The sequence below is a fragment of the Sorghum bicolor genome, chromosome 1, assembly GCF_000003195.3.
Source record: "Sorghum bicolor cultivar BTx623 chromosome 1, Sorghum_bicolor_NCBIv3, whole genome shotgun sequence".
Taxonomy (NCBI): Eukaryota; Viridiplantae; Streptophyta; class Magnoliopsida; order Poales; family Poaceae; genus Sorghum; species Sorghum bicolor.
The window spans coordinates 73703629-73724340 of record NC_012870.2 but is presented as its reverse complement, the minus strand read 5'-3'; the positions used below and the strand labels follow the sequence as shown (position 1 = coordinate 73724340).

Sequence of the window (20712 nt, the reverse complement as noted above, 5' to 3'; positions counted from 1 at the left end):
ATATTTTTTTATGTTGGAACAATTTTTCTCTGGTGCTAGAGTAAATTTGTGCTAGGCGTGAGACATTTTGGTCATGAAGTAGAAATATTTTCTTGTGAAGCTACAACATTTTTCTAGCGAATCTATAATTTTTTCTTCACAAGCTAGAACATGCTTTTGCCTTAAAAGAAGGAATTTATTTTCTTCTTAAGTTGGAGCATTTTGATTTAAGCTAGCACATTTTTCTAATATTGTTTTTATACCTTCTTTTAAGATAGAAATACCATAAAATATCTTAATTAAGGCCTTGTTTAGTTCCAGTCCGAAATTTTTTTGCGACACTGTAGCATTTTCGTTTGTTTGTGGTAATTGTTGTCCAATCATGGACTAACTAGGTTCAAAAGATTCGTCTTGTAAATTTCGACCAAACTGTGTAATTAGTTTTTATTTTCGTTTATATTTAATACTCCATGCATGTGTCTAAAGATTCGATGTGACGGGGAATCTTGAAAAGTTTTTGGATTTTGGGTGGAAGTAAACAAGGCCTAAGATAGATACTAATCCTCTGATTCTAAAGTATAAGATACTTTAGCTTTATAGATACATATATTTTGTTATGTACTTATATACACGCTATGTCTAATGTAGATACATAATAAAAATATTGTATCTAGAAAAGCTAAAACATCAAATAGTTTGGAATTTAGGGAATATAAGTCAGGAACTCTCAAGTCTTAAAATTTATCAATTTTAAATCATGTTTTGGGAATCAAAACAACGGAAAAAGGACTACACACATGTGAACTATTGAAACTGCATGCTCTGTGTTGAATCCAAATGCCTTGTTGTTGATCAGGTACAGTGGGGTAAGTGGGCTGTTGGAGTGGCGCTTTTGTTAGGGAGCCTAGATTAAGAGCAATGATGTTTAGAGGAGAAGTGAAAAAAGATGTTTAATGAAAAAAAATAGTTTTTCTCCGCTGTACCAGCATCTGATGCTTAGAGGTGGATAAGATACTTAATATTGCACCGGTGATTTGTGTGTGCTAACTAGATTATAGTATCGAGCCTACCTAATAAATACCAAATTATATTATATAGTGATTAACTTCTATGCCAATGCTTGATGATATGATAATTTAAGTACCACCAAGTACCTTGTATTGTATATCATTGTGCATCTTATGAAACAAATCAGAGGGCTTGTACTTTAGCACGGACGAAACATGGTCCATGCATGTACAAATAAACTACAAGTGCCTATTGAAGCAAGTAGTTTTTATCCCACGAAACACAACATAGAAGTAGATGATCATATCATAGGCGCACTTATCCCTATGAATGTTTTAATGTGTACAAGCACACATTCTACCTCTATATGTACCTCCTAGAAACTAATCCAACAAATCTTGATATTCACATTAGGTACTCACTTGCATGTTGTCTATTATTAAAAAAGTGCCATTATATACCTTTAAATAAATAGAGAAACAGTGACACCAATGTCAAATCAAAGAATTGGACTTGGATGAGCAAGTTAACGCAAGGATCCTAATGAATGAGACCGATTGGTTCAGTGATGCTAGCACATTTGTCCAACTATCTTGTGGAATAATTTCAATAATAGGATGGGATAAGAAAAGTCTTTTGATAATATTGTATTAGGATTTCTGGTAAAATGGATGAATTCGCCTGTTAGCATGGATGAAATCTTCTTTTTCTGTTATGTGTATAAATAATTCAACCCATACTCTGTGTGGATGAAGAATTTTAATAGAAATAACTACAATAGATTAAAGAATGAATTTAGACCCCATGACTAATCATTTGCTTATGTTTGATCTTTCTATTTTCGTGAAACACAAGCGATAACCAAACGTTCGTTTGGTTCTTTTTCCTTGCAAGAAAACAACCATATAAATACTTTCTTATCTTTGTGCAGCTATGATAGATTTCAGTTACCAATTAGTCTATATTACTTTTATCCATATTCATAGTTTTTTGCTTTACATCGTACTCCACTTACATGTGTTTAGGTAAAACTTTAGTTATTGTTCCACTTTATATTACTTTTATAATGACGTAGGTTGGTGTTGCTTTAGGTTATCTGTAATGATGATGGATGTAGCTAATTTATATACAAATTTAGAGGTTGCTTTAAATTATTTTTTTATAATGGCATAGATTTGTAATTTAGGTGAAGATTAGGAGTTACTTGAATTTATTTTTCATTAATACAAAGTGGGTAGTTTAGATATAGATTTAGAAGTTTAGAGCATTTTTATAATGGCGTGGATATATTTTTCCAAAAAATATAATCTATATCGAATTATCGATGATAGTCTACCATATTGATGCCTTAATGTTTTTCTTGTGAATTTTTAGGTTTGCCTTTTGTTTCTATTCTAACACGTCTCATGAGAATTGAGATGGACACTTTAAAAAAAGTTTTTAATAATTAGTACCAGTGTGATTCAGTCTATGAAAATACAAACTTAAACTTCGTTTAAAAGGCAGAATCTCATAACACAAACTTAGCTTCTGCCGGTGTTTTTCCTTTCCGGTGCTGTGCTAAGCAGACCTACGGTAGCTGAAAAAAAAATCTGTGTCAGGTGAGATACGCGTCACTGTCCTTGAAAGTCAAACGGAGGAGATCAGACACGCTCCTGAAACGCCCAAAGAGCAGCGTCGGAACCGTGGCCAACTGCACCAGAGATCCAGGCCGGAGTCGGCCCCGTTCAGATGGGCATTTGCAGGCATGCGCCCGCGCGCTGCGGCCGAAAGAAAAAGATTGTAACGGCAGGGCACGACCCAGAAAAACGCGTCTTCCAGCCCACCCATCCGTCCCGTCGTGCCGTGCTCCCGCGGTCCACCGGTGAACACGCGCCGAATCGATCGGCCCCTGCCGCCTGCCTATACACGACCATCACACACCAAGCTGCAAGCACTTGTTCCACTCGCACACCACACCCCGGCAAAGCGACCGAGAGCAGCCTCTGCAACTCTCTCTCTCTATCGATCGCCGGGCCACGCAGCAGGCAGCAGCGACGCGCGCACACAAGTGAAGGGGAAGTGGTTGGGGGGGGGGTTTCTCGTCCTGGCTATGAGAGGTTTAAGGCGGTGGCTGCCGTTCTGCGGCGGCGGCTGCTGCTGCTGCGGTGAAGGAGGCGCCGGCAGGGGAGGGGGCGTGGCGGACGGACTGGTGTGGGATGTGGCCCTCAAGGCGCACGCGTCCGGTGACTACTCCATCGCCGTGGCGCAGGCGAACGAGTCGCTCGAGGACCAGGCGCAGGTGCTGGCGGCCCCGGCCGCCACGCTCGTCGGCGTCTTCGACGGGCACGGCGGGCCCGAGGCCGCGCGGTTCGTCAACAGGCGCATCTTCTCCCATATCCAAGGTGAGCTCGATCGATCGCTGCCTGCATGCTGTAGATCATCCCCGATATGGCTGCATGTTGTACGACTGTTTCTGACTGACATGTCGAGACGACCCTGCGCAGGCTTTGCGGCTGAGAACGGGGGCCTGTCGGCGGAGGTGCTCCAGAAGGCGTTCGGCGCGACGGAGGAGGAGTTCATAGGCCTGGTGCAGAAGTCGTGGCCGTCGCAGCCGAGGATCGTCTCCGTGGGCTCCTGCTGCCTGGTGGGCGCCATCGAGGGCGGGACGCTGTACGTGGCCAACCTCGGCGACTCGCGCGCCGTGCTGGGCCGCCGCGGCGGCGGCGGCAAAGGGAATAGGCGTGTGGTGGCGGAGCGCCTGTCGCAGGACCACAACGTCGCCGACGAGGACGTGCGGCGGGAGGTGGCCGAGATGCACCCGGACGAGCCGCACATCGTGCTCAACAGCCACGGCGTGTGGCGGATCAAGGGGATCATCCAGGTGTCGCGGTCCATCGGCGACGTGTACCTCAAGAAGCCCGACATCTGCAGGAACAACCCGGCGCTGCAGCAGTCCCTCTGCCCGTTCCCGCTGCGCCGCCCCGTGATGAGCGCCGTGCCGTCCATCACCACGCGGGAGCTGCGCCCGGGGGACCGGTTCCTCATCTTCGCGTCGGACGGGCTGTGGGAGCAGCTCAGCGACGAGGCCGCGGTGGGCGTCGTGGCGAGCAGCCCGAGGAAAGGCGTGGCCATGCGCCTGGTGCGTGCCGCGCAGCTGGAGGCGGCGCGGAAGAAGGAGGTCAAGTACGACAAGATCCGGACCATCGAGAAGGGCCAGCGCCGGCACTTCCACGACGACATCACCGTCGTCGTGCTCTTCCTCGACAAGTGCAGGGGCGCCGCCAGGTCCGGCCCCGAGGACATCGACGGCACCTATGCGCCGCTGGACGTGTTCTCCTACAGCCCCGCCGGCGATCACGAGGACCCGACCAAGCCCGTCCTGCGTCGTTGAGACGGATCGATCCGTGTTCCGCTCCGCGTGTTCTTCCATTGCTTTGCTTCGCTCTCTAAACGAGAGAGGTGTACATAGGAACCATGCTTGAGTTGTTTCGTTTGGAATGCAGGAATCTTTGCCGATTCTTGCATGAATTGAGTTGTTTCCCGTTCAAGGACAATTCGCTTGTAAAGAAATTAATACAGTGTCAGGTCATGTGTCATTAGATTGTAAATCTTCATCAATCTCTTCTCACTCTCTTTTTTTAAAAAAAAAATCTATTGCATCCAACAGTTCTAGCTACTATCTGCTCTTCCGATGTTATGTTCTTCATAGCTGTCAGTGTCAACCGATGGAGAAGATGAATATACTCAGCACTTGCTGGTTAGCAGCCGGGCGCTGGCGACCTCCTTCCAGCGAGTGAACTGCATGTGAGGCAGCAGGCAAGCCGGTCGTCACTCGTCAGCGGTTATGGTCTCGGCGACGGTCTGCTTTGGAATATGGCGATGTGGAAAGACAGCAACAATCGTGGATCAGTTTCCTCAAAAACAATCGTGGATCGGTTCAACCAGCAATATAATTCTTGACCTCTGAGTCAAAAAGAGTGATGGCATCGATGCCCGGATGTCCAGGATCACGAGAAATGGTGGACGAACTAATCATGGAGTTTTTTTTTTAATATATAAAAAAACTGCCGGCAGAATTCTGCCCAGCTTGTATTGATAAAGAGGGGATAATTAAAAAAGATATTTCTAGTCAAAATAGCAAGTAGAGGGAAAATTTAAGAAATGATCTCGCTCAACATCACTCTTGTAATGCTATTCGGTGGGTGCTCCAGTCTTGCTGGTGACTTGCTAGTGGGCAAGACAACCTAAACATTTCTACATTCTTAATGGAATACGGGCCAACTTTCTCACGAAAATGACTACACCACAAGCTAACTATCTTTTTTGGTTTTAGGTAGTCCATAATTTACTCCTAGAGTGACATCAAGAAAGGAGAGAGAAGGTTGGAAAAAAATTCATATACAACACCATTGCAAAATGCATCTATACGACACGGTATAATTGCGTGACACAGTCGATCTCTATATCGTACGGATCAGCTAACCACATAAGGAAACTGTTAGACCACAAGGATCGCCTTAGCTGGTGGGACCTATAGACATACGACACTACAAGCGGATGATGTCGCACGTGACGCACTTCGCATATATTTTTTGTGAGAAGGTTTTGACACCACCCTTCTCACTATGGCTACCGATGCCATAGAGAAGGTTTTGACACCACTCTTCTTACTGCAATTGGTGATGGCAGCTTGTAGTACCAATGGTGCGACTCAAAATGATATGTAATTGAGAATACTCAAACATCATGTAACAAACCGTTGTACTATGTCAGTGGGGTTAATAAATATATATCCAGGTGGAAATCCTCCCGTGGTCGAATTTATCAAAAAAAAAAACACGGAGTGGTGAACATTCCTGCCCGGATGAATAAAAAATGAATTTGCTGGTCTTTGTATGCTCACGCGTAACCGTTAGCAAAGAGAGATACATTGATTTTTTTTTATGTAGGTAGAGATATTTAGATAGCTTGAGTCTATCTTTTTCTAGGCACGCTTTCGGGTCTTATCCTCTTTACTAACACTTGGGGGCGTTGAAAGGCATTCGTAACTGTTTTGCACGCAGCGGCGTTGAAAGGCACCGTTCAAAAATTCGTGTATTCCTTTATTCCCATAGTTTTCATGAGATGAGTAGTAACAGGGACCGTGCTTCATCGGAAGACCGAGGGTATGTTGAGTTAGGAGCAGGTTCGCTTGAGTTTATCTACCAGCCATAAAATTTCAAATAAGCAAATATATTTTGTTCATAACTTGGTGAGTTGTGGTTGGCCAAAGATGGTATGCCATGCCACCCTCGAGAAGCGAGATGATCAGCCGTCCGGAGCTGGTTTTGGTATGCAATATAAACTATAAGGTCTTATTTAGTTTCAAATTTTTTTACAAAATGGACACTAGCATTTTCGTTTGTATTTGTCAAATATTTTTTAATCATAGATTAACTAGGCTTAAAAAATTTATCTCGCAAGCTACAGATAAAGTGTATAATTAATTATTTTTTTTATTTATACTTAATGATTCATACATGTGCCGTAAAATACGATGTGACGAGAGATCTAAAAAAACTTTGCAAACTTTTTTGAACTAAACAAGGCCTAAGTAAGCCACGCGAAAAACTTGCCATTCGGCAGCGCCCACGTTGTCCAAATCAGATAAGCTTTTATAAGCCTTGTTTAGTTCTAAAAAAATTTGAATTTTTTTAAAATTCACATCAAATCTCGCGGTATATGCATAAAACATTAAATATAGATAAAAAACAACTAATTATACAGTTTATCTGTAATTACCAGACGAATCTTTTAAGCCTAGTTAGTTCATGATTACATAATATTTATCAAATATAAACAAAATTGCTATGATGTCTATTTTGCAAAAAAAAAAAATTGCGCCTAACAAGGCCCTAGATCGTATTTGTGGAGCCCTGGATATATAAAACTGTTGGCAGTCGGGAGAGGGTCGGTCTAACCTTTATGGCCGTGGTCCCTGGAATCGTTTCCTCAGTTTGAAGCCTCAACGAACAACATGTGTCATGTTTAGTCAACAAAGTTTCTTCCGAATTCAGACTCACGCAACTTGAGTGCATGCAGTATACTTGAGTGTATATATATATACGCACTATACATATTAATATGTATAGCTTAGTGTTAACGCGTTTTGGCGTCATCGTTGCAACTGAGAGCATACATGAACTAGAAAAAGGTTGGACTTTTGGCGGAGGGACTTTGCTGAATCCGGACCTCTCACCTGGAAACAGAGGCGAACCCACGGCATCCTCCGTCGACCGTCGTCTACGCAAGCATCCACTAGTCCGAGCCATCGGCATCTCCACTGACCTGACCTGTTGACCAAGACCGTGTCCAGGACGGCGGCCAGCGCAAAGAGACAGAGCTGTACAGTACGTTCTTCCTTCTCCGATTCACTGTGTGACACTGTGGTGGGTGCCGGTGGCCACGGCAGACGCGCACGGAAACCATTCGGGGGCGCCGGGCCCGGGCGGGCGTCACGTCAGAACCCGCGTGCCGCGTGCCGGGCTGCCGGCAGCAGATGGGTGGGTGCCACATTTCCCCCCTTCGTTCCGGTTCCGGATGGGAACATCTGCGTGCGTGCACCGTGCAGGCCTGCGGAAAAAATGAAAGACTTTTTGTTTCGATGGCCATTGTCCGTTGAGGTTGTTATGAATTGATTGAGAGATGCGCTGCTTTGGATCGGCCAGACGTTGACGGCGATCGAGATGAGCCTCCTGAGGTGCCCAGGTTTGGGCCTTGTTTAGTTCCAAAATATTTTACAAAATCGACACCGTAGCTCTTTCGTTTGTATTTGACAAATATTGTCCAATCATAAACTAATTAGGTTCAAAAGATTCATCTCGTCAATTTCGACCAAATTGTGCAATTAGTTTTTATTTTTATCTATATTTAATACTTCATGCATGTGTCTAAAGATTTGATGTGACGGAGAATCTGAAATATTTTGTAAAATTTTTTGCGAACTAAACACGGCCTTGGGACTTCTTCCTTGGCTTCTCGGCAGTCAAGTCTCCCCCGTATCCGGTTGCCTAATGTGGTGTCATGTAACTAGGGCCTTGTTTAGTTCCGAAAAATTTTGGGAAATAAACACTGTAGCACTTTCGTTTGTATTTGACAAATATTGTCCAATCATAGACTAACTAGACTCAAAAGATTCGTCTCGTCAATTTCGACCAAACTGTGCAATTAGTTTTTATTTTCGTCTATATTTAATACTCCATGCATGCGTCTAAAGATTCGATGTGACGGAGAATGTGAAAAATTTTGCAAATTTTTATGGAAAGTAAACCAGGGCCTTGTTTAGTTCCGAAAAGTGAAAACTTTTCGGAACTGTAGCACTTTCGTCTGTTTGTGACCAATATTATCTAATTATAGACTAACTAGGATCAAAAGATTCGTCTTGTGATTTACAGCTAAACTGTGTAATTAGTTTTTATTTTCGTCTATATTTAATGTTTAATGCATGTGCCACAAGATTCGATGTGACGGAGAATCTTGAAAACTTTTTGGTTTTTGGGGTGAACTAAACAAGGCCAAGGCCTAGGAGTACCCATGCGTCTTCCTGCATTCATGGCGTTTTCATGGAAATTGCAGTGCAGGCGACTGATGGGACAATGGGAGTAGGCGGAGTACACATTCAGGACAGGAAGTCAGGAATGGAACGATGATGCAACGTCAGAGCGACTCCCTCGGAGATGCTCCGTAGGTTCTGCTCGGAGATGAATCCGTCGGCCGTAGATGATTAGCTTGTCACATTGACAGTTGTCACGGTACTGCAGTGCAGTATACGCAAACTAGGCAATACGGTACTCTTAGTGGGGATGAAAACGGATCGGATACGAGGATACGAACGGATATCACTGATATTATATTTGTTTTCATATTTCTGGTCGGATTCGGATTCGAATATGGATAATATCAACCATGTCGGATAAGATATGATTAGATGTCGACATCACAAATATACGATTTAAGTATTCGGATACGGATACGGTATCGGATGTTGAATATTCGGACTCGGATACGGACAGATCTGAATCCTCTAAACGAATTCGGTCTCGAATACGGTCGGAAAATATCCGTACCGTTTTCATCCCTACTCCTTACCGAAGAATTCTGAAAAGTTAAAGCATCTCAAATTTAATCAATATTATAAAAAATAGAAAAATTTATAACATTAAATAGATATTACTATAAAAATATAATTAATAAAGAATCTAATGGTACTTAGATAGTATCATAAATGTTATTATGCTATCGTATAAATTTAATTAAATTTTAAATGATTTAACTTTTCAAGATCTTTGGAATATCATAATTTAGGATGAAGAGAGTATGTTATCTGACAAAGACCACGATCAGGTCACCGGAGATTATACGGAGCTAGGAGTTTTTTTTAAAAAAAAGTGCAAATACACATGCGGCACACAAGTATCTATAAAAAGAACCATATATATAATAAAAAAATTATAATATTAGACTTAGCCCTTATAATAAACGTACTACCTCCAATCTAGTTTATAAGACATTCTTTTAACATGACACAATCTCTTAAATTATACTTTGTCATTCATTTATTGTATACTATATTATTTATAATTATTAACATATGATTATTAGACAATAATACATTTGATTAGAAATCTGATTGTATCAAGTTTGTATTATTATAGTATTAAAAGTTGTTAGTTAATTGGTTGAAACTATAAAGTTTGATTCTTGATCTGCACGAAAATACCTTATAACTGAATCCAAGGGAGTACATACTAATAAAGAATTATCAAGCCACAAATTTATTAACAATCTAAATCGATCAAATCATGTTATGATATGATTGATCAAAATTCACATAAAAATTCTAAGATGCATTACTTTTATTATAATCATAAAAAATTTATTTTTTAATATAATTCAAACCACTGAGACGAGAAAACATAGAGCATCTCTCTATCCTACATAGCCACAAATTTTATTTTCTAAATTACTATTGTTTCGAATATCTGTCATGTCTTGCATAAAATCAAAGAGTAAAAAAGTATATAAACCACATATTTGCCTTGTCTTTTTTTCCAAAAGTTAACATTGTTAAAATGATTTAATAGAATAGGGAAAAATTGTTCCTTCAGTTCTAAAACGTAAAAGTAAAATTATAAAGTTTTTAAAAGAGTTAAATACACTGGTGGCCCTTTAACTTATGTGCCTCTGCCACTTAGATCCACGGACTTGCAAACTTGAAATATGCCTATCTGAACTTGTTTAGTCATACACAAGAGGTTCATACTCCTTTAGAGGACGACTAGGATAAAATTTTACAAAACCACTCTATGTAGTATCTTACTACCTACAGCCTCCTCCACCAACATTGGCATCAACGCATTGCTCCCAGGCTGGCCTGCTGCGGCCTCGCCACACCTGCATACCAGCCCGCCATGTTTCTTTGCGCGACAAGGGTGGTGCTCGGCGAGGTCGTGGCCCTATGGATCGCGGTGTCATGGTTGTTGGTGAAAGATGGAGATGTCGTGGTAGTCAAGGCAGCGAGACCTGGCAGAACGACATGGGGAGGATGGCATATCGGTGGTGCGGACTCCTCGCTCAACGTGTAGCCGAGGCTGGAGGTGCTTTTCTCCAATGATGTCGCGTGCCACCGAGAGGTCTCGGGCATCGTCCAACACCAAGGCTCCATTGTGGGCCACAAAATCAAGAAGTTCAGGCTGTCCATGGCAAGGCATCATATAGCTGAAGCTCATCCACTGCAGCGAGATGGACGACGCAGGCAAATGCGCACTGGTTCATCTCGGCCTATCGGAGGGGTTTTAGGTGCAGGTGGGCGAACGCGGGGTGCACAACTGAGGAAATTACTACGCTAGGGTGTTTTTTTATAAAATTTTATCTTAGTCAGCAACTATATAAAGAGATATGAACCTTTGGTGCACGATTAAACAAGTTTAGGGAGGCAAATTTCAAGTTTACAAGTTTATGTACCTAAGTGGCACAGACGTACAAGTTAAAGGGCCACCAGTGTATTTAACTCTTTTTAAAATGAGGGTAAATCATCATTTTTCTTCAAAACGAGGGCATAAACGCCACAGCCCCTTAAGACTATGTTTCATTACTTACATTGTGTTGCATTACTCATCTCTATGTAGTCTAGTAGAGATTAGACCTCATAAAAAGCTAGGTCAAGTCAGATTCAATGCGTTAAAGGATTGGACTATATTTCTCTTTTTTCTACTTTGTGTTAGGTCATGGGTAAAAAATCGTGGCCTAAATTTGATATGATGCCCAGATTGGGTCAAGTGGCCTATGCTTTTCCAGAAAAAAGTTCAACCATACTTTTATAACGCGAATAAGTTTTCTACTAGTGTTGGAGTACCAGCTTACTAGAAAGATAGCAAAAAAGTGTTGCCACACTGAGTCAGCCACCTCAAACCCACCCAACTCTCAAAAAACTAAAAAATGAGTCGTAGAAGTATTACCAATGAAATATTCTTCAAGATGTTGCTTTGTAGTATGCTTCAAAAAGTCTTCAATTGTTCCTCCAAATGAATCTTCATCTTGTCCATCAATTTGCCATCAGAATCCATCAATCAGGGCCATCACATCTAGAGATATGATCAATTTCAAATAGATCTAGTAGAAATGATGTGAACGATGTCAGTGTCTACTAGAACTTCAATAGTGCCTACTAAAATGACACTCCTACCTCCTTGCTCTAGGTGCCTACTAAAAGTTCAGTAGTGTCTAGGCACTCCTACCTCCTTGCTTTGATGGGGGCACAAGAGAAGAGCATACTTGAAGGTATTGGTAGAATGAAGGTGAACAGTGTGTGTAGGAGGAGGTGGCGATGAGTGTGGGTGCCTTCTTAGATGGGTTGTTGGCATGGTGGAGGCGACCGATATGATGACTAGGAGGCAGAGAGTGCATATAGGGATGGCATGGCAACGGGCATAAGAATCCTCTTGGACAAGGTCACTAGGGGGTGGTGGAGGTGGGCGATGTGGTTAAAGAGGCAAGGGTGGTAGATTTGTAGTTATGACAAATTGTACGGGTGTAAGTACGGAATGACTAAAGCGGGGTTAAATTTAGCTCTAAATTAAATTTAAAGCAACAACTTTAGTCCATAAAATTTTAAACCCCCCTTACTAGCTTGGCATCTAAGTTATTCTACAAAGACAAACTAAGAAGCCCTCAAGTCCATGGGATCACATCAAGACGTATCAAGTCCTTAGCAAGGTTCACAATAAGATATATGTCCTTAAAGAGAAAGAATAAAACCTATGCTACGCTACCAAATAAATCTAGTTGTCACCCAAAAGAACTTGCACACAAATAAGCAAAGCAAGAAGTAATGCAATAAACAAAAATAGAGGTGGCTGATCTCCCCCATGGTATTGGGTCATTTCCACAATATCGGGTTCATGTTGGTGCACCAAAGATTCACCAATGCTCAGTTAAAAGCTTGCTTCACTAGTGAATACTCATTTAGACTCTAAAGGGTAGGTTTCAAACCATATACACCAACTAGAGCCTCCTCAACAATAACTCCACCAAGAAAGTTCACCAAGTGCTCAGTGAGGTCTATCTAGATGATGGAAATCGCCAATAGCAACAATTCTTCAGCTCCAAGAGAAATCCAACCGAGAACAATTGTAGCACTCAAGGTTAACTCTAAGTTCTCACTTCTTGATTTGGATGGTTCTCAAAAAGGTTCGCAATCCTCTCTACAAAGTTCTTGCAACGAGGATGGAAGACTAGCTCCAAATGAGCTAGTGGTTACATTTATATATAGAGGGTGAAGGGGCTATTAGCCTTTGGAAAAAAGTTAGCATGGTCTAGGGGGAGGGGAGTTGTTTGAATTGCCTTAATTTCTTACAGGATTCAAAGAAACATATTAGTAAGGTTCAAAAGTTACAAAACTTATTTGTAACTTTTGGAGATGTCCAAAAGTTTTGAAGAAATCTTGAGAAGTTTAGATCACGAAATTCCACAAAACAACGCCAAGTCCAAAAAAAAACAGCCAAAGGGTTCAACCTCCTGGTCGCGACTGCAATGACGATATGCTCCCCAAGGTCGAGGACATGAGCACACTGAGTTGGTATATGTCCAGATTTGACATAGTGGGATTATTGTAGCGAGAGAGGGTGACTTTATACATTGTCAAGAGAAATTGCCAATTTATGCAAATAAATATTATTGTCCATCTGTAATTACTATAAAGGTAAGTTTTAGGCAATATGTATTCGACTTTGATATTCTAGGCTTTTTTTTCTGACGACATAACACATGGATATTTCTTTTCTTTTTAGAAACTACACATGGACATACTTGCCTGTGAAAGGAAATGAATTCAGTAATGCTACTATTAAGACGTCCGTCCGCGTCGGACGGACTTCCGACTCGACCGAGCGCGGCGCTTCGCTTTCTCCGCTCGTATTATCCATATTGCTCTCTCCGCTTCTGCTTTCTTCTCTAACAACTTCCCTCACTCACTCTTCTCTGTCCCTCCTTCGCATTTGCTGGTCGCTAGAATAGAGGGTCATCGTGCCCGTGCGCAAGCAAGCTCGGGAACACAATCTCGCCGTCTGTGCTTCCTTCCTCCTTCTTCCCTCATGCCACCACGCTCTCCCATAACCTCGCCGCCTGTGCTGACTCCCCCCTTCTTCCCTCACGCCACTGCGCTCTTCACATACCCACTAGAGAGGAGGACGACGGCGACGGCTCCGACGAGGTAGGTGGCACATGGATGTGGATCTGAGGCATTCTTCCTTCTCTGGATCTAGATCTGAGGCCTTCTCTCTTCTCTAGATCTAGATTTGAGCCCTCCCCCAGCTCCTTCCTCATCATCCCCCTGCTGCTCCTCCTTCCTCCTCCTTCTCCTCTCCTGTTTGGATCTAAGAGATGTGGTGGCGCCTAAGGTTCCAGTGAAGTTTCGGTGTTCAGCTCTCGTGTTTGTTGGAATGGTTCTTTTTCGGTATTGCAACAAGCGATTTGGGAATGTTGCAGTGGTATTTTTTCTGTTGCAAACAGTTTTTTTTCTGATATTGCGTTAGTAATGCTTTGAGATGTTTGCAGTTGTTGTAACATTATTTTTCGATGTTGCAGTGGATGTTTTTTTAATGTTGCAGTAGATTTTTTTGATGTTGCATTGCATACTTTCGGTTGTTGCATTAGATGATATTTTGATGTTGCAATAGCTTTTTTGTTTGTATCAGCAGTTTTTTTATTGTTGCAACATAATTTTTCGTTTGTTGCATTAGATGTTTTTCGATGTTGAAATAGCTTTTTTTTGTTGTTGCATCTGCTGGGGCGGGCCGCGGGCTATGGGGGACGAGCTGGTGGCGGACGGAGGTGTCGGAGGTCGGCAAGGTTTGAGATTGGGCAGATCTGTGCGCGTGGAGGGCAGAGGTGTGTCCCTAGCGTGGCGAGTGGGGAAAGGACTGGTTTCCTTTCTTCCTACAGGGCGGCGAAGGTGCTAGGGGGTCGGCGAGGTTGAGGATGGGTGGATCTGTGCACGTGGAGAGGGGGGGGCAGGGGTGTGTCCTCGGCGTGACGAGCGGGAAAAAAGGTCTGCTTCCTTTCTTCTTCGTACAGAGGCGGACGAGATCGGGTTCATATCTCTATTTTTCTTTTCTCCTGTCTATGTGGAGGAGGTGGACAGTGGTGTGTATAAAAAGTCAGCATCCGGACAGTAGCGCTCGGATCGGACGTCCGGACGCTAGAAATGAATTGTAGGTTCTTTTGTTGGCTTGAGGTGGGCATAGGACTGATGTATTGAACAGCCAAGCCCAAGCCCATGTTGGGTCCATAGCATTTTTTTTTTCAAAAGCCCATTTTGCTATTTGACAGGCCATGAACAAAGCTAAATGTACTGCATAGTTTGTTAGGTGATTAGGTCCTCTGTATATCGGTCTGTCTGTCTCTAAAAAAAGGTGGAAGAAAGAAAGGTATGCTGTTATGGGAACTCACCAAAGCGTATCCATGGCGGCTCTTGCCATTGGCCTCCTAAGCAGTTTGTTCTGCTCGAGTAATTACCCACAGCATTGTTTAATCACGCTTAATCAAGTACAATGGCTGGTGCCTGTCTATCAGATTAAAGGTGCCTTTTATTCACATTCCGTTCTCCTCTTTTCTTCGATCTGAGTGGACAGCAGACAGCATGCATGCAAATCATACTCTTCACTTGAAGGACCACAAGGACCACAGTGCATTCTTGCTACGCATCACTGTTCCCTTTCTGAGTTGGAACTCCACTTTCAGAAATAAACAAACAAATAAAAAAGGAAAATATAGTACTCAGATCCTGCCCTTACAATTATTCATTGGTTAACCTGTGACTGGAACATCACTTATATATAATTGGAGTATCTATAACAGACTTGAGAAACTTGCGCAGTCTACTACTCTTAGCTAGCTAGTTGTGGCTCATACTAATCAGATCCATCATGCATTGTTGTTAATCTATTCCCCTGGGTCTCTAGTATTGAGATCAAGCTTGGTTGAATGCATGCTTGAATACCTTCTCACGAGTCTACTAGCATAGAGAGAATCCATGTTGATTCGCATTATATATTAGCAAGAATGTCAGCCAATAAGCAAATTTGCTGTGTCATTTTAAAACTGATAAGCTTGACGGGATACATTTTTATTTTAACTAGCTTCCTCGTATTTGTGTACTCCTTGCAAATCCATCTGTCTTCATACTGTAAAAAACGGCACAGTTAATATATATATATATATAGCTGCTACTCCAAGCTAATCGGCATAATTAACCGAGTGGAATATATCTCACACGCGTTGGCTACCTTCTTTAGGTATTTGCTGGTAGAAAGGTTTGGTTAAACTAGGCTTTGTGGGGATTAACAGCCGCAACTTTAGACCTTCACTGCTTCGCAAATTATCGCAAGTGGAAGCTGGAAAGTATATATGCATGTTCAGCTTATGAAGATTAATTAGTGCATGCATGGACACAGGTTCGGTCAAATCAGTCTTCTCCCGGCCCGGCTGCGAACGAAAGCGACGCATGCCAAATCTCTGTCGACTGATTGGGCGGAACTGAAGCACGCCACGTAGCCCTACTGCGCTAGTGCCCTGCTTGCCGGCCGGCCGGCCCTAGCTAATTGCTCTCTCAATGCGACTTATAGTGTCAGTCATGTGATTTGTCCTGGAAGGATACTTTACTGTCAGTTAAGACATCTGAGTCATCTGACACTAACACTAGCTGCCAATCCAAATTAAACTCGGCGTAAATTTTAATCTCTGCAATTGCAACCTCGTACCGTCGAGTGCACAAAACTATGCAGGTTGGCGAGCGCAATGAAGGTTCCTGCAGCTGGAGGTACTACTGATGTGTTAAGTTTCTCGGACACGACAGTATTATCTGCTCAAGAAAGTTCTCTGTTTTGGGCTGATCATGAACATGTACATAAAAGAAGGCTTCCCTCTTTCATGAAAAGAAGTTAACAATGACTTAAAAAATTCTTTGCGTAAATTGACTACTAATTGCATATCTACCATCCACTACTTACGACACTTCTACAAAACCCTACTCTCTCAGTCCTGCCTTCCTCTCTCTTCTTTCTTCTACATCCCTCAGTTTGCACAAGCATAGCAGATAATGGAGCTGAACACTAGAACCAGCAAGGGCAAGGGCAAAGCCATGGCCAAGATCCTGGAAGAAGAGGAGGAGGAGGAAGAGGAAGATGACGACTTCTTCAGCCCAAGCGGCTGCGGGTGCTTCCTCTGCGCCATCAAAGAGCCGGACGCCCGGCTCCGCCGGGCCAGCCTTTCTGCCTTCTTCAGGGAGCTACCATACTGCGACGATGACGGCGGGACCGCCGGCGCCGGCAGCAATGGCGGCCAGTCATGTGCCGCGGCGGTTGGCGCCGTGTGGCGGGCGGCCATGTCCGCGCCCGATGACCCCGAGCTCCCTTCGCTCGGCGCGATCCGGTGCATGTCCCTTCTCCTCGCCCGCGCGCTCGCCGACGCGGCGTGGCTTCATCGCGGCGACAACGTGTACGTGCCGTACTATGCCGCCCATGTCATCGGCTCCTACACCATCCGCTCCTCCGCGCACGCCGAGCTGGCCGTCGCGGCCGGAGCCGTGCGCCCGCTGTTGGCCCTACTCGGCGGCGCCATGACGTGGGTCGAGCAGCGCGCGGCGGCGCGAGCCCTGGGCCACCTCGCCAGCTACGAGTCCACGTTCCCGGCCGTCGCACGCCACGCCGCCGAGGCGGTGCAGCTCGCCGTGCGTTCCGCGTCCACTTGCATCGGCGACGTCTACGCCAACTTCGTCGCGCTGGCACCGAGCAGGCGGCCGAAGTACCAGCGCGACCTCATGACGTGCGGGATCGGCGGCGGCGCCGACGCCGAGGACAGGAAGGCGGAGGAGTGGGCGAGCCAGCTCCAGTGCTGGTCGCTCTACTTGCTGAGCTGCCTCGCCTCCAGGGACCTGTCATCTCATGCCATGATATGCCAGGACGTCTTGTTCTTGAGCGAGCTGTCCCGGATGTGGGGCGGACTGGCCAACGGCGACTCGCCCGCCGGCGTCGGCTTGCTGCGCCTCCTCTGTAGGAGCCCAGTCGGCCGCGCCGCCATCGCGGCGTGCCGCGATGCGCTGTCCAGTCTTTGTGACCTCGCGCGTTCGTCCGATGACTGGCAGTACATGGCCGTAGATTGCTTGCTCCTCCTCCTCGACGACCGCGCCACATGGCACGCCGTTGCTGATGCAACGGCGCCGTGCCTCTCTGACTTGGTCGATCTCCGGCACCTCGGTCCAAGGCGACGACTCGGAGATGCCATTGCAACTGCACTGCTCCTTGATGACGGCCATGTCGTCGGTGACCGTGAACTAGGTGCGGAAGCGAAAAGGGCGATCGCCGGCGTGAGAGAGCAGAAGGGAGAGAGGAAGGAGAGAGAGGAAGCAATGCCTAGGGATGAGTTGCTGAAGAGAGAGATCTTAGCCAAGGAGAAGAAGAGGCAAGGCAACGACAGCTTCATGCATGGCGACGTGGACAAGGCCATTGATCATTACACCGAAGCTTTGGAGCTGTGCCCTCTGAGCAGGAGGAGGGAGAGTCTGGTGCTGCACAGCAACCGCGCGCAGTGCCGGCTCGCGCGGCGCGACGCCGACGCGGCGGTGAGCGACGCGACACGCGCGCTCGCGCTGGCGCGGCCGGCGAACGCGCATGCCAGGAGCCTGTGGCGCCGCGCGCAGGCGTACGACATGAAGGGCATGGCCAGGGAGAGCCTCCTGGACTGTCTGGCCTTCGCCGGAGCGTGGCTCGACGGCCGGAAGCACCCTCGGAGGGCGGCGCGCGGTGCGAATCCGAAGCTGCCGTACTGCGTCGCTCGGATGATCAGCAAGCAGATGAGCGTGACGGGTCTGTTCGCCGGCGTGACGATGAAGGACAACAAGGTGGGGAGTGATGATTTCATGCCACGGTGCAGCGAAAACAACGACGGGGACGATGAGGACGACGAAGATGATCGGGATGATGACGATGAAAGCGATGAGGCAGAATTGGCTGATAATGCTGGTTTGAAGATGTGCACGTCAGGTTAGTTAGCGATGAAGTTAATAAATTGCGGCGTTACAACATTTTTGGTTTAAATTGATCAGTTGCATTATATGGATCATGAAATGGTTTCTTGAACCAGGAAGAGAGTTGCCAATCATCACGGGAGATGCTTGGACGAGGTTGTCCCGGAGGACATAAAAGCGCATTCTGTTAGCTATTACTCATGATCCACCGTCGTAAGCTTGCTAGCTAGTTCACTGATAAATGCACTGAGAAATTAGAGCTTCACCGCGACTAGTTAGATAGAGTCTCTGATCAGTGCAAATGCAATCGCTAAATGTTTTGTGCGCATTGTCGCTTCTGTTTCTGTGTTTGCAGGCTCACATGTTTGTGTTAATTTCCAATAAAAAAATGGAAGTCTTCCTAAATTTCTTAGACAAGAGAAAATGATCTAATGATGAATGGTTACAAGTGTGCCGTATCAAACTGGATTTACACATAGGCAACACATTGTTGTTACAAGTTGTGATTCTATCATGTGATTTTATGATCTTAGTGGATTCTACAATTCTATTAAGTGGAATACGCAATTTTACGATTCTAATAGTTATGATCCTATAATTCAGTGTCCTACCCATTGGGGTTCCGATCTGATTTAGGATTGCAATTTTCACAACGTTGCATTGATGCGTTAGACATTTGGATGTCTCTAATCTTATGATCACCACGGTCAGATTCTCCAAAAACATTCATTTCTGCTTTTTTCATCATGACTCTTCAAAAAATCGAGTCATAATATCAATATCAAATTTTGCACATATATACCAATTCTATTCCAAGAAATATTTCACATGGCAAAGCAATTGCAAATGGAGTTATACCACAGATTGATCAAGTATATTGATTTTTTAGGAAAAAATACCAGATCATCAGTTCAATGTATAGTGGATACAAAATGCTTTCTAAACAGTGGATACAAATACAAAATAACAAGATTGAAATACAATGTTCAATAGAAAGTACTTACAACTATACCAGCTTTACATTTTTTTAATGAACTTTGGAGGAAACGAAACCACTACGATTGCATGGCACTTTCATTGGAATATGACGCTTGTCCTCATTTCTAACTTACGTACTTTTCTAGTTTACTCATAAATCTTAGTTGAATGGATTATTGAGAAATTAAAATAGCATGGGCTGGTGGATATGTATCCATCATGATTAGGACCCGTGGTGTGGTTAAGACAGAAGCATAGAGTGAGCATACCGGATGCATGTTAAAAGGAGAAAGTTAGTGGCTATCCATATCCTGAAGAAAGAGAGAAAAAAGGGTTTACGTGTAATTTTTATGCCTACAAAATGTGTATAGTTTCAGTGGCTATATATATAATGGAGGTTATCGTTGAAGTATAAGTGAATTCAGCTTACACTTTTTGGGTTGAATTAGCAAGTGCTGATGCAACTCATTATGATCGGAGCTATAGAGATCTTGAGTTTGAATTTCTAGCGAGAAATTAAATAAAAAATATAGCATATTCATATTTTCACATTAGAGACATTGAGAGCCTGCATGCCAGTGAAAATGGGCTTGAAGTATAAGTAAATTGTCCATCGTTACATTTACCCATGGGTTTAGGGTTTTAGGTTGAACACATAAAACTCAATAATCACTCTGGTCGGGGATCATTGTGACGTGGGGTTAGTACAGTAAAGTAAAGAAATGGTAGGGTAAATCAAGAGAGGTCATACTCGTAAAAAATTTGAAGCGATGCAACAATCTTCGTGACAGGTACATGTGCATACCAGTCCAGCACACAGGACCTCACTAATTATTGCAATTCACGAAGAAGGTCACCAAAGTACATTAGCATGATAACTTGCATTTTGGCTTTCTGGTTTAATTTTCTCATGCAGCTCTATGAATGCTGTGAACCTGTGATTGGTAAACATAGCTTTAGCACATGAAGTTCCTAAGCATATAGTACATTTGTGTTGTAAAGTTCACATACTTGCATATGCACATATAATTGTGAGCATGCCCATGGAGGACCACTTTGATCCCAAATTCCAAGACCAGTGAAGCACATTTGGGAATTACATAAGAACTTTCTGAAGAATTGTTTTTTGCTGGACATTTATGGAAAGAGAATTTTTGCACCCTAAAATGGTCTCATATATGTTCTTCCACACATAACCGTGTTGT

General features: G+C 44.0%; 3 protein-coding genes across 3 annotated transcripts; all 3 read left to right on the top strand.

The window, feature by feature from the left end:
• On the top strand, positions 2840–4645 carry LOC8054222 (probable protein phosphatase 2C 29). Its single transcript, XM_002468263.2, has 2 exons — positions 2840–3371; positions 3474–4645. Exons 1-2 carry the CDS (start codon positions 3080–3082, stop codon positions 4358–4360), a joined length of 1179 nt encoding a protein of 392 aa, XP_002468308.1. The 5' UTR covers positions 2840–3079; the 3' UTR covers positions 4361–4645.
• On the top strand, positions 16604–18128 carry LOC110432581. The gene is made up of 2 exons (XM_021453327.1): positions 16604–17969; positions 18052–18128. The coding sequence occupies exons 1-2, from the start codon at positions 16604–16606 to the stop codon at positions 18126–18128; spliced, it is 1443 nt and encodes a 480-aa protein (XP_021309002.1).
• Positions 18207–18936, top strand: LOC8081856. Its single transcript, XM_002468262.2, has 2 exons — positions 18207–18545; positions 18646–18936. Exons 1-2 carry the CDS (start codon positions 18212–18214, stop codon positions 18702–18704), a joined length of 393 nt encoding a protein of 130 aa, XP_002468307.2. The 5' UTR covers positions 18207–18211; the 3' UTR covers positions 18705–18936.

Bases quoted from the DNA above. Each gene is read 5' to 3' on its own strand.
- LOC8054222 (XM_002468263.2), top strand. From the start codon at position 3,080: ATGAGAGGTTTAAGGCGGTGGCTGCCGTTCTGCGGCGGCGGCTGCTGC. The intron at 3,372-3,473 runs GTGAGCTCGATC...GACCCTGCGCAG, and splicing joins CATCTTCTCCCATATCCAAG to GCTTTGCGGCTGAGAACGGG.
- LOC110432581 (XM_021453327.1), top strand. From the start codon at position 16,604: ATGGAGCTGAACACTAGAACCAGCAAGGGCAAGGGCAAAGCCATGGCC. The intron at 17,970-18,051 runs GCAACGACAGCT...CCCTCTGAGCAG, and splicing joins CAAGGAGAAGAAGAGGCAAG to GAGGAGGGAGAGTCTGGTGC.
- LOC8081856 (XM_002468262.2), top strand. From the start codon at position 18,212: ATGAAGGGCATGGCCAGGGAGAGCCTCCTGGACTGTCTGGCCTTCGCC. The intron at 18,546-18,645 runs GTTAGTTAGCGA...TTCTTGAACCAG, and splicing joins TTTGAAGATGTGCACGTCAG to GAAGAGAGTTGCCAATCATC.